This window comes from Bufo bufo, chromosome 2 (genome assembly GCF_905171765.1).
Source record: "Bufo bufo chromosome 2, aBufBuf1.1, whole genome shotgun sequence".
Lineage (NCBI taxonomy): Eukaryota > Metazoa > Chordata > Amphibia > Anura > Bufonidae > Bufo > Bufo bufo.
In genome coordinates, this window is record NC_053390.1 from 664,686,539 (window position 1) to 664,703,143 (window position 16,605).

Genomic DNA, 16,605 nt, shown 5'->3' on the forward strand with positions numbered 1-16,605 from the left:
CCGCCCTGTTGCTGGGGGACAGGACCAACTGTCCCTACCCCCTGTGCTGTGAGTGCAGAGACCATGGTCCCATCTGCACTGTTGTGGGGCTTATTGTCTCCCCCTGGTGCGTTAAACTGCCGCTGGGGGATGGAGACTGTGCGCCCAATTCCTTGTAGATCACACTGCCGCTGGGGAATGGATACTGGGCCCCCAATTCCCTGCATATCACACGGCCGCTGGGGAATGGAGACTGGGCTCCCAATTCCCAATAACTCCCATTGCCGCTGGGGGACAGGACCGACTGTCTCTGCCCCCTGTAACTCAGCCTGCCGCTGGGGAATGGAGACTGGGCTCCCAATTCCCTGCAGGAGCAGTGGAGAGACCTTAGTTCCATCTCCACTGGCCACCTGGGGTTCTTCTCAGTAAACCACAATATCCTCCCAGCTGAAGGGCTCTGGACCTGGGTCTGACTTCTTGCTGTCCTGCTGAGCCTTCCCAATGGAGTGGAAGAGATCTCGGTAGTCCTGCTCCAGTTCCCACTCCAGGGTTGCTAGGTGAGCCAGGTCTTTCTCTACCTCGTGGGGGTCATCCCAATCCTGTCTAGCCTCCCTCTCGTAGAAAATGTTCTGAAGTCTGGACTGTGCAGGGCTCCCGAAGTCAGGCTCTGCAAAGGACTCCCATAACAAGCCAGGACCATCAGACTCCTCTCCCTCTGGCTTGTCATGCTCAGCTGTCCAGGGTATATACTGTGCCATATACCACCAGAGCGCCTGGTAGGCCTCCTCCAAACATAGCTCCTGCCATACCCGGTGCTCTAGTTCCTTCACCCATTCCTCCAGGGGCTGCTCTCCCAGGAAGGGCATCCGCAGGGCCACTTGCTTCTGCAATCGCTGCTCTCCACTGGGGAGACTCTCACCTCGCTGGTATTGTACATTACCCAGGGCCTGGTACCGGATGCCTTTCCTTAATGCATCCCGGCCATCCAGGTCTTCCTCATCGTATGCCACTGCTGGTTCCATCCTGCTGCTATAGCCAGGGGAGCTGTACGGATACTAGCGTTGCCCTCAATTTTGTCAATCCACGAACAGTGTCTCCGAGCTGCTTCTCCTCTCGCTAGGACGCCATCCCACTGCTTGCCACCAATGTAACAGATCTCCTGGCACCCCGACCGGGTACCTCCGTCGATGGATGCTCCTAGTGCTTCCCGAGTACTCCAAGCACTCCACTTGACACCGTAAGCACTGCAGACCCCACAAACTGCCGAAGCTTGGTTGAGGTCTCACCGTCTCCTACCCACCCTGGGCCTACGACAAGGCTCCAGGCTCCAGTGGGTGAACCTCTCCTAAATCCAGAGAGCAGGAACAGCTCTCACAAGAGCTAATAGTATAGCCAGGGGAGTATAGAAAATCTTCAGCGTATAGCAATCCCCAGTGTTGATCAGTTACCCAAACACCAGCCTCAACATGATGAAGGGTAAAACAGGAACTCTTTATTGAACACACAAGCATTGACTTATACACATATTCCAACAAGGTTACCACCCACAGGGTTTTGTAAAAGCAACCAATAAACACGAACAATACACTCAGACACTCCCACACAAAATCCTCCCCTCTGCCTGTGATACAATTACCCTACACAATGGGTTAATGTACAGTTGCAAGAAAAAGTTTGTGAACCCTTTGATGATATGGATTTCTGCACAAATTGGTCATAAAATGTGATCTGATCTTCATCTAAGTCACAACAATAGACAATCACAGTCTGCTTAAACTAATAACACACAAATAATTCAATGTTACCATGTTTTATTGAACACATTCATGTAAACATTCTTAGTGCAGGTGGAAAAAGTATGTGAACCCTTGGATTTAATAACTGGTTGAACCTCCTTTGGCAGCAATAACTTCAACCAAACGTTTCCTGTATTTGCAGATCAGACGTGCACAACGGTCGGGAGTAATTCTTGACCATTCCTCTTTACAGAACTGTTTCAGTTCAGCATTATTCTTGGGATGTCTGGTGTGAATCACTTTCTTGAGGTCATGACACAGCATCTCAATCGGGTTGAGGTCAGGACTCTGACTGGGCCACTCCAGAAGGCGTATTTTCTTCTGTTTTAGGCCTCTTTCACACTTGCGTTGTCCGGATCCGGCGTGTACTCCACTTGCCGGAATTACACGCCGGATCCGGAAAAACGCAAGTGTACTGAAAGCATTTGAAGACGGAACCGTCTTCCAAATGCGTTCAGTGTTACTATGGCACCCAGGACGCTATTAAAGTCTTGGTTGCCATAGTAGGAGCGGGGAGCGGGGGAGCAGTATACTTACAGTCCGTGCGGCTCCCGGGGCGCTCCAGAGTGACGTCAGAGCGCCCCATGCGCATGGATGACGTGATCCATGTGATCACATGATCCATGCGCTTGGGGCGCCCTGAAGTCACTCTGGAGCGCCCGGGGAGCCGCACGGACGGTAAGTATGCTGCTCCCCCGCTCCCCGCTACACTTTACCATGGCTGCCAGGACTTTAGCGTCCCGGCAGCCATGGTAACCACTCTGAAAAAGCTAAATGTCGGCTCCGGCAATGCGCCGAAACAACGTTTAGCTTAAGGCCGGATCCGGATCAATGCCTTTCAATGGGCATTAATTCCGGATCCGGCCTTGCGGCAAGTGTTCCGGATTTTTGGCCGGAGCAAAAAGCGCAGCATGCTGCGGTATTTTCTCCGGCCAAAAAACGTTCCGTTCCGGAACTGAAGACATCCTGATGCATCCTGAACGGATTTCTCTCCATTCAGAATGCATTAGGATAATCCTGATCAGGATTCTTCCGGCATAGAGCCCCGACGACGGAACTCTATGCCGGAAGACAAGAACGCAAGTGTGAAAGAGCCCTAAGCCATTCTGTTGTTGATTTACTTCTATGCTTTGGGTCATTGTCCTGTTGCAACACCCATCTTCTGTTGAGCTTCAGCTGGTGGACAGATGGCCTTAAGTTCTCCTGTAAAATGTCTTGATAAACTTGGGAATTCATTTTTCCTTTGATGATAGCAATCCGTCCAGGCGCTGACATAGCAAAGCAGCCCCAAACCATGATGCCCCCACCACCATACTTCACAGTTGGGATGAGGTTTTCATGTTGGTGTGCTGTGCCTCTTTTTCTCCACACATAGTGTTGTGTGTTTCTTCCAAACAACTCAACTTTGGTTTCATCTGTCCACAGAATATTTTGCCAATATATTACTGCTGTGGAACATCCAGGTGTTCTTGTGCCAACTGTAAACGTGCAGCAATCTTTTTTTTGGACAGCAGTGGCTTCCTCTGTGGTATCCTCCCATGAAATCCATTCTTGTTTAGTGTTTTACGTATCGTAGATTCGCTAACAGGGATGTTAGCATATGCCAGAGACTTTTGTAAGTCTTTAGCTGACACTCTAGGATTCTTCTTCACCTCATTGAGCAGTCTGCGCTGTGCTCTTGCAGTCATCTTTACAGGACGGCCACTCCTAGGGAGAGTAGCAGCAGTGCTGAACTTTCTCCATTTATAGACCATTTGTCTTACCGTGGACTGATGAACAGCAAGGCTTTTGGAGATACTTTTATAACCCTTTCCAGCTTTATGCAAGTCAGCAATTCTTAATCGTAGGTCTTCTGAGAGCTCTTTTGTGCGAGGCATCATTTACATCAGGCAATGCTTCTTGTGAAAAGCAAACCCAGAACTGGTGTGTGTTTTTTATAGGGCAGGGTAGCTGTAACCAACACCTCCAATCTCATCTCATTAATTGGACTCCAGTTGGCTGACACCTCACTCCAATTAGCTCTTGGAGATGTCATTAGTCTAGGGGTTCACATACTTTTTCCACCTGCATTGTGAATGTTTACATGGTGTGTTCAATAAAAACATGGTAACATTTAATTATTTGTGTGTTATTAGTTTAAGCAGACTGTGATTGTCTATTGTTGTGACTTAGATGAAGATCAGATCACATTTTATGACCAATTTGTGCAGAAATCCATATCATTCCAAAGGGTTCACATACTTTTTCTTGCAACTGTAATTGTATCACAGGCAGGAGAATACACAGTGTCTTCTGTCCTGGAGACAACCGAGGAGTAAGTCAATTATCTCTTAGGACAAAGGGAAATCGCCAATACACACGTGGAGACAATAGGACAGACATCACTACTCAAATATACAATGTCCCACCCTTTACAGTACACATAGACATTTAACATATCCCAAAATGGCACGAATTAGACCAGGGGTTCAAAAGTTTGTAAAAGTCCTTTGTGAACAAAGGAAGCCTGGCTGATGAGAGGGCCCATAATCCTGGGGCAAGAGGCTGGTAGCCCGGCTTCCCCACCACCCAGTGGCGAGGTCGGTTTCGTCACACATATTTTTTTCCATTTTGTTATAGTGGATTTAATGGATGTTCAAAGTTTGGGATATTTTTAATAACCTAACGGTTCAGTACTCCCCCACAATGCTGTCTCTGACCTCTCTAGAAAGCTGATTGGTATTCTTATTGCTTGCTTAGTGGTGTTGCAGACTTGCGAGTATGAATACACCTCGTCATGTGATAGATCATGTGACATTGTGATTGAACACAGGGAAAACCTATTCAACCAATGATGTTACTTCTGAAGTTAGTTGGATAGACCAGGCCTTATTAAGGAGGTTCGTAGCAAAGGGGGTGAATACATATGCACTTCACTTTTTAAACATTCCGCTGTAACAATTTGGACTGTTATGTCAGGTCCATTATATATAATCTAAATGAAATCCTATTCCTTGATTCCAGGTTATAATGTAACAAAACACGAAAACATCAAGGGGGTGAATACATTTGCAAGGCACTGTGCAGAAGTATATAAACTGCACTTTTTTTTTTAAACATTTTTTTTTTTTCTTTTTTACAGTCAGCTATCTGCAGAAGATCTTGCAAGGGTTCCAGCAAACTCCACAAGCAACATATTAAACAGACTGTTGGTCAGCTATGACCCAAGAATAAGACCAAACTTCAAAGGTTTGTTACATATTTTAGTATAATATTGTATGTATGTGTTTGAGATAGGAAATTTGGCATATCTTACTCAAATGCCCTTCTGATTACCACTGGTGTATGAAATGCCTTACTAAATATGTAATGGTTTTAAGGGAACCTGTCAGTTTGGGGCCATTAAATCACCAGCATGCCTATAGTTGGGGTGTGTTTAGGGTCCCAAACCTGTCCCTATCAAACTCATCCGCCTCTGCAAAGTACAATTAATGAAGATGTTACTCACTGGAAGAGGAGTCTGGGACTCCAGTAGCATCATGCCATCACTTCGCCGCACTTTATGCGTCCAGTGAGCAGGGCCTGCACAGTGAAGTGCGGTGTACCGTCCTCGGCTTCATCGGCACACCTGCTCAAGACGGCTGATTATGAGTCCCGGAACCATCTCTCAGTTAGGCCTCATGCACACAGCCGTTGTGCGGGTGTTCCATTCATCTGGGACCGCAATTTGTGGTCCCCAATGCACGGGCAGCATCCGTGCGGCGGCCGGGACGGATCGAGACCCATTCAACTTGAATGGGTCCGTGATCCGCCCGCACCGTAAAAAAATAGAACATAGGACAGAAACACCACGGAAGCACTCTGTAGTGAATGGGTCCGCATCCGTGATGCAGGGAGCACACAGCCGGTGCCTGCATATAAAATAATTTATTCATTAAAACTTCAGATTTTTCTATGCTTAGGAGCGTTTAAGTGATCGCCGATCACGATCATTCAGGATTTTTCTCCTGCCACATTTCTTCCTCGAATACGATGGGTCCCCACTATCCTTCCAGTTTTTAATAATGCGTTGGACAGTTCTTAACCCAAGTTTTGTAGTTTCTGCAATCTCCTTAGATGTTTTCTCTGCTTGATGCATGCCACTGATTTGACCCTTCTCAAACAGACTAACTTCTTTTCCACGACCACGAGATGTGTCTTTCGACATGGTCGTTTGAGAAATGAGAAGCAACTCATTGCACCAGTTGGGGTTAAATAACTTGTTGCCAGCTGGAAGATAATCGCCCAGTAGGAGGCTCATAACTATTTGCTTAGTTAAATCCAGGTGGCGACTCTTTTTTTGGACAGGCTAACAATGTGAACACCCCAAAAGCAGCAGTATCGGACTGCTATTTCACCCCAATTACAGAATCAAGGGCTAATGAAATTCCTTATCTATAACACAAGGTGTAAAACCTTGTGAAAAAATATTTAGAATGCTATTTCACCCTAATTAGAGAATCGAAGAGTTTTATAAAATTACGTATGTATAAAACAATGTGGACACCACAATAGCAGTAGCATTAGACAGCTTTTTCACCCTAATTAGTGCAGCAAGGTGTAACAGAATTGCTCATCTATTAACCAGGGAGGACATTGTTCTATTGTCCCCCGCACTCTCCCTATAGAGTGGATAAAGTCTCCCTATGATCTTCCATATCTCTCTCTGTCTGTCTCCATCCATCTTTCCATCCAAATGTCATGTTTAGCTTGCACAAAAATATAACGTAGAAAAAAGTGACCAAAAGATTGTGTTGATATTTACTGCAGCATCTTCATACCCTGTATGTGGGATGTAGGTGGCAGATGCTCTGTGGTGAATGGTTACTGACCCAATAAATACAATCTGTGATGCCTGTACGTTCCAGTGTAGCATTCCAAGTATGAGAAATATTGCTGCAGGTGGCCGGTTGTACTGTAATTGTGCATGTGTGCCCTTGTGTCCAGTTAATGATGTGCAGGTGAAAACCTTATTGCTGCGTTTCAATACCAAAGCTTGTGATTTAGCTTCGTATTTATTCACTCTGTTAATATCAAAAATTATTTTGAAGGCACCTGGCAATGGTAGAAGATGATTAAATGCCAACTAAGCCATTTGCCAGATAGCACCAAACAAAGTCTGTGGGCTCATACCGTACTTCTGTACACCTCTAATTTTTTACAGATACATAACAGAGCTTATTTTTTTTATGATAGAGCAGTCTTGGGAAAATCTCCTAGCATTCCCTCTATGGAAAAGCCCACTCTGGTACTTCATGTTAAAAACATTTTTTTGGGATCTTTATCTTCGAAACCAGTGGTAAAAAAAAAAAAAAAAAAAACTTGAACACAAATTAAATGTAGCCATGTATCGGTGTGTCAGTCTTCCAGTCCCAGTTCTGGAGACCATAAGGAGTGATGCACAAAGTTACATAGAAAATGAATCTGCTTTAGTTTCCTAAAATGCAGAAAAATAAAAAAAATTAAAGCAACTGGTAATTTTTGCTTATTATATGTTATGTAAATTTACAATTTTATAAAAAAAAATATTGTCAATTTATTACGGCATATGGACTATGTAGAGAAAGTCCCTCAGTTGGGACGCCACTGCAAAGAGCAGTATTTGCTTCGAAGGGCTTAAAGAGTCACTGAACTTTCACAGAATTTCATTTAATAGAGAATGGTGTAACTAGCAAATTTCTAAATCACTTCATTTAAAAAATATGCCTGCATCCACCTGAAAAAAAGCTGTAAAGTCGTGGCCAGTAGGGGTCTCACTCCCACTCAATTTGCAGTCCACTGCCTGTTTTTAAGCAAGATCCATCCCTAGTAACAGAGACTCAGAAGACGGTTCACAAGAAATGGGTACGTGTCAGAGCTAACTGAACTCCTGATAAAAATAACTTCTTCTACGGAGCCTTTAAGTCTGTCTTTAGGTGCGATTTCCCTCTCCTTATCTGTTCTGTGAGCTCCAGAGCTCAAAACCAACATAGTGGGAATTAAGAGAGAGGACGGCACAGCAGTACAGTGTCGGCAGAATTCACAGAAGGTATACGCCCCCTGCTTCTGAGTGAAATGAATCTAGCTGTGCAGCTGAAACAGGAAATAATATGGCTGGAAAATAAATTAAGGAAGCTCAAAAAACACCAGTCCCTTTATAGTTAGGATTGTACAAAGAAGCACAGTCATTATGCAAACTTTTTTTTTTTTTTTTTTAAACTCTGGTACGCATTAATTTTATAATGCTTTTGCCAATTATTTGATGTGGGTTCCCTGTAATACTACATATCAATAAATATTATAAAAGTGCAAGCTCTGTCAGCCTTCCTTAGCAGTGACTGTTTACCAGGGGTTCCAACAGCTTGACTTCATCCCTGTTGAGCTTCTTTGGTAAAGGGGGAAGGGGGGGGGGGGATGTTATCTCATAGGGCAACCCTCCTAAATTCCTTCCAGTAATCTCATAGAAATGTAATGTTGGGAAAGGATCCTGTCTATTGTTAATTGCTTGAGAATTACGGCAGATGTTTCACTTCAGTTTTGCCACCATGTTTAAGCCTTCTCAGCAATCCTATCATGTGAATACACCTATGAGAGCAATGAAGGGGCCAGGTATGAGGTAAATTATACAGTACAGCAATATTTGCTCTGCAAGTGTACTTGATGTTACTGCGTGGGCTGAAATCCACTGATGGCAATGTTCTAGCACAGATCTGGGTTGCTGTGGCAACCAGTTCTTGCACTACAGTTAAAGGTACACTTTCTCGAATCATACTATTTTCCGCCTTGTCTTATTCATCTCCATATACATTAACTAGAAAGCCTCTTGTTTTTTTGCCCGAGTAAAAGTGCTTTTTAGCTGGCAAGGTGGTGGCATCCCTCTAAATGATCTTGTAGAACATCTTCAGAAAAATCCAGCTCCTGTAGCTGAATTTAAAACTCTTAAACACTTTGTTTAGACGCATGTAAACACATGAAAAACATTACAGTAAAATAGCTCACGCGTTTCGACCGGGTATGGTCTTAATCATAGCATATTTAAATGTCACTGCGAATGAAACAAGGTAGGGAGCGGCACCACTGTACCGGCTGGGCGCATACAAAGCACAACGCTGGCGTGACTCAAAGAGGACACACACATGTGGGGGTGCTCAGCTGGACGAAACGGATGTAATACAAGGAGTAATCAATGTAGAAATGAAGGTAAATAGCGGCACTCACCCGTGTGTATAGAACAGCTTTTATTCTTCAAAATTCACATGAGGCAGGGGGCGGACAGATCCAGAGCAAGCATTGAACAGCGGCGGCCGTTTCGCGCTACATGCGCTTCTTCTGGCTGTTTGTCAATGCGTGCTCACGCATCGTTCCTTTTAAATGCTGGCGCAATCTGTTGCCGTAGAAACCGGCAAACCAGGCTGCGTCCGCACAAAGATTATACTGGAAATAGTATAGATACAAATATAAAAACAATGGCATGTATAACGTCAAGGATTATGAACAATGCAAATGATATGGCAAAAGATTCATACACAGGGTATTACAAAAAGGGGCTAAGATCATTCCTATCATTCATGCCCAGATCCCCTAAGGCATGCGTACGTAGTACCCATCTAGCCTCTCTCTGTAGGAGTAGACGATGTCTGTCTCCTCCTTGCGGGGGCGTGGGTACTATTTCTAAACCTGAAAAGGAGATACAGCTGACATCACCGTCATGAGCTCTTCTGATATGCTCTATAAGTCTCGGACATCCTTTACCTGTCCTAATGGAATTAAAATGTTCCCTGACTCGTTCGTACAGGCATCTTATAGTCTTTCCGATGTAGAAGCGGCCACACGTGCACAATAGCAAGTATACTACATAGGTACTACGGCAATTAATAAAGCTGTTGACTCTATATGAAATGCCGGCAAACTCTACACATTTTTTCTGAGAATTGCTAGTGCACAGTGAGCAGCTTCCACATCTGAAGTTGCCCTTAGGAAGATTACTATTGAGCCAGCTCTTGCTCCTGTCTGGTTGAAACCTGCTCCTCACCAGCTTATCTTTCACGGTGTGGCTCCTTCTAAAGGAAATCAGGGGTTTCTGTTGGGTTAATTCATTTAAAGTTACGTCCCTTCTCAGTATGTCCCAGTTTTTGAAAATGACTGAGCGTATGCGTTCAGCCATAGGGCTATACTTAAATGAAAATGCGAACCTGTCACTATTATTCCCCCTTTTCACCCTTTCCTTTTTCTCACGACCACTTTTCAAAAGACTTTCTTGTGTGAAGTTTTGTGCTACTTGTTCCATCTCCCTCTCTAATGACTCTTCAGGATAACCCCTCCTAACCAATCGCTTCTTCAGATCCTGAGCCTGTTTATGGTAACCACTGTCAGTGCTATTGATCCGTCTCAATCTAATGAATTGACCGTAAGGTACGGATTTCTTGACACTCTGTGGATGGAAGCTGTCATGGTGGAGCAAGGAGTTGGTCGCCGTGGGTTTGCGGAAACCCTCCGTGACCAACCCGTCGCCTTCCACCAGGACAGCCACATCCAAGAATTCTAACCTACTTCCTCCAAAATTGAGGGTAAAGGTCATGCCCATATCATTCTTATTGAGATAACTCACAAATTCACCGCACTCCTGTTCTGTACCTTGCCAGACGAGGAACACATCATCTACAAAGCGTGAATACGCCTTAAGTTTTGAGAGAAAAGGATTGTTGGTAGAATAGACATACCTGTCCTCTAGTCTGGCAAGGTACATATTAGCAAATGTACAGGAGACCGGGGTACCCATAGCCGTGCCCACTTTCTGTCTGAACCACTCGCTCCCAAACTGAAAAGTATTGTTAGTTAAAATAAACCTCAGTGCTTCGCCAACAAATTCACGGTACAAATCACTCTTGCCCAGGTTCGCCACGATGTCGAGGACCGCCTCTACACCCGCATCATGTGGGATGCGGGTGTAGAGGCTTTCCACATCGAGGGACACCAATTGGTAATCTTGTTGCCAGCATATCTCCCTCAGGGCCAATAAAAAATCATTGGTATCCCTGAGGTACGCAGGAGCGCTAACGAGTGCTGGTCTTAAGAGCCAGTCCAAGTACTTGGACAACGGCTCAGTCGCTGAGCCAATCCCCGCCACAATGGGGCGTCCCGGGGGATGGCTCAGCGACTTGTGAACTTTGGGCAAAAAGTACCAGGATGGCTTGACTGGATACAATGGGGCAAGCTTATCCGACATGCTTTTAGGAAGAAAGCCAACCTCCACATATCTGTTGACAAGGGTTTTTAACAACCGTAGGGTATTGGGTAAGGGATCCCCTCGTATCTTTTCGTAGACATGAGTATCGCCCAATTGTCTAAGGGCCTCACTAAGATAATAATTTTTGGACATAAGAACCACATTACCCCCCTTGTCCGCCGGTTTCACGATGACATCTTTCTGGGAGCGAAGCCACTGTAATGCTTTGTGTTCATCAGGACTAATATTAGATTGGGCAGTAGAGTAAATGACTGCTCTAATGTCCCTCATAACCTGATGCTGAAAGATGTCAATGCTGCTGCCGGCGGGCATAGGGGGGCAAAAGGTGGATCGGACTCCCCCTGTGAAGGGATCCACAGGAGTGTCAAGTGAGGACTCATCAGCAGTTTCAATTCCTGCGAGGAACTCAAGGCAAGCTTGCTCTTCCTCGCTGAATTTAGTGGACACCTGGAAGGCTCTAAGATCAGGGTGGAGTGGTGACTCCCCCTGAGTGGTGGGTAGCTTATGCGGGGTGTCTCTAAAGAGCTTATGCAGATGTAGTTTGCGAGTGGATTTGAATAGATCGACCTCAAAGGTGACGGGATCAAATTTTTCAGTAAGGCTGTAGCCAAGTCCTTTATTGAGAACCTTCATGCAGCCAGGTGGTAATAGACGATCTGTCAAATTAATCACTAGGTTTTCATCAGGGAGTGGAGTGGGATCTATTTCCTCCACGAAACTTGTTTCTTTTCCCTCCCTGACTTCCTGATCCCTCTTCCTCTTGTTGGTCTTTCTCCCTCCTCTTCTGGTCTTTTTCCTAAAGGGTCAGAAGATTCGCTCGCGGGGTCAGGTACTGCTTGGCTGGGATCATCAGACACACTGGAATCGGAGTCGGTCGTCCAATAGTCGTTATTTGGACGACGATATGTTTTTCTCTTTTGTTGCCTTTTGTTAAACCTCCTGCCAGTGTTCCAGTTGAAAACAGCGCCAGATTCATAATCATGCTTGTCTCTGACAAACTTATCCCTTTTTCTTTCTTTGACTTCCGCCTGTGTAATAGTCAGCTTTTTATTCAACTTTTTGTCAAACAATTCCAGGAGATTCTCAGATAGTCTAGATTCCAATTCTGCCCGTGCTTTATCAAGCTCATTTTTGGTTATATCATACTCCTTAATGTCTCTGTTTAGGACCATCTCCAATATTTGTAAGGAAAAGCCCATATGGAGTGCTTGCCATTCTTTTAGAAAAACATCGTCCTGTTCATATTGTGCAGGGAGTTTGTAAATCCTCAAACCCCTGGGCACCCTTCCACTCTCCTTGTACGTACGCATGCCTTAGGGGATCTGGGCATGAATGATAGGAATGATCTTAGCCCCTTTTTGTAATACCCTGTGTATGAATCTTTTGCCATATCATTTGCATTGTTCATAATCCTTGACGTTATACATGCCATTGTTTTTATATTTGTATCTATACTATTTCCAGTATAATCTTTGTGCGGACGCAGCCTGGTTTGCCGGTTTCTACGGCAACAGATTGCGCCAGCATTTAAAAGGAACGATGCGTGAGCACGCATTGACAAACAGCCAGAAGAAGCGCATGTAGCGCGAAACGGCCGCCGCTGTTCAATGCTTGCTCTGGATCTGTCCGCCCCCTGCCTCATGTGAATTTTGAAGAATAAAAGCTGTTCTATACACACGGGTGAGTGCCGCTATTTACCTTCATTTCTACATTGATTACTCCTTATATTTAAATGTCAATTTGCTTTGATTAGGACGTTACCTGGTTGAAACGCGTGAGCTATTTTACTGGAGTGTTTTTCATGTGTGTACATGCATCAATAAAATAATGAAGAGTTTTAATTTCATCCATCAGAGCCTGTTTTTTCTCTGTTCATGTTTCCTCGCTGCTCTGGCATTCTCCTGGGATCGGCGTGAGAGGGACTCACCTACAGTAGGTGAGCTCTGCACACATGTATGTTTGTTTGGATTCATATGGAGTAGGTATATCACCCGTAGGGGATATAAGACATAAGCGCTGGTGCACAATCAAATTCAGCTAGTCCTATGGAATTGGCACTATGCTTGGTGCCAATCTGAGTGATTCGGTGATTTTGCTGCACAATTAGGTGATATTATGGTGTTAATAACTGTCGTGGTGGATCAGAATGTGTAGTCAACGGCTGAGAGTGGGCGGACAGTATGTAATATAAAGGTGTTAGCACTAGAAAAAAACGGCAAGTGGAAGGTGAATACTGGTATAAATACTATCCTGGGTACCTTGTTTGTTCTTTCTCCAAGGAGTTCGTGATGTGGGTGTTCGTTCTGTATTCTTCTTGTTGTTTCCGTGGGGATGTTGGTATCCTTTCAAGTCCCGGCGTTCTTCTTGCTCTCCTGTCAGCAGCAGCGCGGCCCCGGCCGGAAGCACGCGCGTCGCGAGGGAGCTTGGTTCGTTACCCGGGAAACCGCTGGCGGTGACGTCACCTGGTACGAGTATGGTGGCCTCCGTGGGGCAAAAGGTTACAGTCTTTTGCCCCACGGAGGCCACCATACTCGTACCAGGTGACGTCACCGCCAGCGGTTTCCCGGGTAACGAACCAAGCTCCCTCGCGACGCGCGTGCTTCCGGCCGGGGCCGCGCTGCTGCTGACAGGAGAGCAAGAAGAACGCCGGGACTTGAAAGGATACCAACATCCCCACGGAAACAACAAGAAGAATACAGAACGAACACCCACATCACGAACTCCTTGGAGAAAGAACAAACAAGGTACCCAGGATAGTATTTATACCAGTATTCACCTTCCACTTGCCGTTTTTTTCTAGTGCTAACACCTTTATATTACATACTGTCCGCCCACTCTCAGCCGTTGACTACACATTCTGATCCACCACGACAGTTATTAACACCATAATATCACCTAATTGTGCAGCAAAATCACCGAATCACTCAGATTGGCACCAAGCATAGTGCCAATTCCATAGGACTAGCTGAATTTGATTGTGCACCAGCGCTTATGTCTTATATCCCCTACGGGTGATATACCTACTCCATATACAGTTTTACTAGGGAGAACAATAGCTCCCCAAAGACATTAAGCAGCAGGATCTCCCCACCCAGGCAGATTGACACATATCTATTCAATAGGAGCGCAGGGGGGTCTCTATTTTCCCCTTGTTTGGATTCATATTCACGTGTTGTCCAGTTTTGACTTACTTCCATTGCTGACTACAAATGACACTAAAGAGAATAGCTTGAAATCGGTTGTAGAAAGGCTGGCTTTGGGTTATGTATGCTACTTTTATATCATGTGTCCCCATTGTCTTTATTGTGTGATTCAATCAGAGCTTTCTTTACTTGTAGGTATTCCAGTGGATGTGGTAGTCAACATATTTATTAACAGCTTTGGATCTATCCAAGAAACTACTATGGTAAGTGTAAATCGTATTGCACATATTTACATGAAGAGCATAAACTTTAATAGTAAAAACACAGACACAAGTTTCGACGCACATTGGCTTTGCTCCTATTATTCATGTGCTCTAGGCACTTGACTATCATTGGGAGGCTACATTTAAAGGGAGTCTGTCAGCAGTTTTGACCATGCTAAACTGCTGATGGCACTAAGTAGGGCTGGGGAGAGCAGTACAAACTTAACCTTTTGTGGAGCTTTTTTATTAGGCTAAATGAGAATATGACCCTTAATTCTGCCATATTCTGCATTGAGCTGCTTTACAGCCCCTCCCCTCTGCTCTGATGGACAGCTGAAGTGGTTTCCTGGTTGGATGCTACAGCTATCAGTCAGAGCAGAGGAGGGGTAAAGCTCTGCCTTTAGTGGGCTTGCAAGAGCAGAACCTGACAGAATAAAAGTTAATATTTATACTACTCCTGCTAATCAAAGCTCCACAAAAGGTATGTTTTCCCTGCTCTTCAAGCCCTTACCTAGTGCTGTCAGCAGTTTAGCAACTAGCTCCTGAATGGAACAGAAGGCACTTCTTCATTCAAAGTGTAGTGGCCGTATTGGATTACTGCAGCTCAGCTTCCATTCACTTTATTATGTCGGCACTTTTGTTTACGTACATGATTATTATATAATGTAAATGGTAATATATGCTTTCCAATTGATTAATAAGGTCATATATGCAAAAGATAGACCGTTTTTGTTATGATATATTTGGTATAGATTAACCCCTTCAGGACACATTTTTTCCCTTTAAGGACCAGGCCAAATTTTGGAAATCTGACGTGTCACTTTATGTGGTAATAACTTTGGAACGCTTATACTTATGCAAGCCATTCTGAGATTTTCTCGTAACACATTGTACTTCATAACAGTGGTAATTTGATTTGAGATATTTTAACATTTTATTTTAAAAAATTTACAAATCCCAAATTTACCAAAAATTGGGAAATATTTAAAAAATTCTACATTTCAGTTTCTCTGCTTTTAAGACAGATAATGATATTTCATAAAATAGTTATTACTTTACATTTCCCATATGTCTGTTATGTTGGCGTAATTTTGTAAATGTTTTTTTTTTTTTTTTTGGATGTTAGACAGAGTACAACTCAGGGCTCCAGATGGAGACCAAAACGGTCACCAATGCGCCTTAAAATTTGCAGATGGCGACAAGACTTTTTAGTCTTGTCGCCATTTGCGACTGTACCGCCGCGATCCTGCGCAGCCTAAGTTCTCTTCAGTAGTACAGTGGAGAAGGAAGGAGTCCCTCCCTCTCCACTGTGACGTGGCCGCCACTACCACCAATGGGGAGATAGCAGGGAGGAGGAGGGGAGGAGCTGTCGCCACTGCGCCACCAATGAATGTAAAACACAAGTATAGGCAGCGGTATCACAGACCCGGCACCCGGCCTCAATAACAGGGCATGCGATAGGCGGCAATTAACCCCTCAGGTGCCACAGATCGCATGCCCTGTTATTGAGGCCGGGTGCCGGGTCTGTGATACCGCTGCAGACAATTGTATAAAGGAGTTAAAGAGGACCTTTCATGGGTCCAAAGAATATGAACTTAGTAGAAGGCTGCACAGAGCGGTGCCCAGGGATCTAAGCGCACTTACTATTATTCCTGGGCGCTGCTCCGTTCGTCCGCAGTGGCCCCCGGTATTTTCAACATTCAGAGCAAGGAGGAGGAGACGCCAGTGTCTCCCATTCTCCCTGACAGCAGCGCTGTCCAATCACAGCGCAGAGCTCAGAGCCAGGGATGTTTTTTTTTCTCCCTGGCTCTGAGCTCTGATTGGACAGCGCTGCTGTCAGGGAGAAGGAGAGACACTGGCGTCTCCTCCTCCTTGCTCTGAATTTTGAAAATACCGGGGGCCACAGCGGGCGAACGGAGCGGCGCCCAGGAATAATAGTAAGTAAGTGCACTTAGATCCCTGGGCGCCGCTCTATGCAGCCTGCTACTAAGTTCATATTCTTTGGACCCACAAAAGGTCCTCTTTTAATTACATTCATTGGTGGGGCAGTGTGCTCTCCCAAAGCCCCCCCCCCCCCCTTATTATCACTGGCCACAAGTCGTCGCCCCCCCCCCCCCCCCCCCATGGTTATATGGTGGCCACAGGGTCCCATCCCCTTCATTGGTGGCAGTGGCAAATTA

At 45.1% G+C, this 16,605-nt stretch overlaps 1 protein-coding gene across 2 annotated transcripts in view; it reads left to right on the top strand.

Moving 5' to 3' along the window:
* GLRB (glycine receptor beta) overlaps positions 1–16,605 on the top strand; it is a 121,758-nt gene that overhangs the window by 58,163 nt on the left and 46,990 nt on the right. For both annotated transcript variants that reach the window (XM_040418584.1, XM_040418583.1), the window contains exons 3-4: positions 4,897–5,003; positions 14,358–14,425. In XM_040418584.1, the coding sequence (XP_040274518.1) occupies positions 4,897–5,003; positions 14,358–14,425 (175 nt within the window). The remainder of the gene's footprint in view (positions 1–4,896; positions 5,004–14,357; positions 14,426–16,605) is intronic.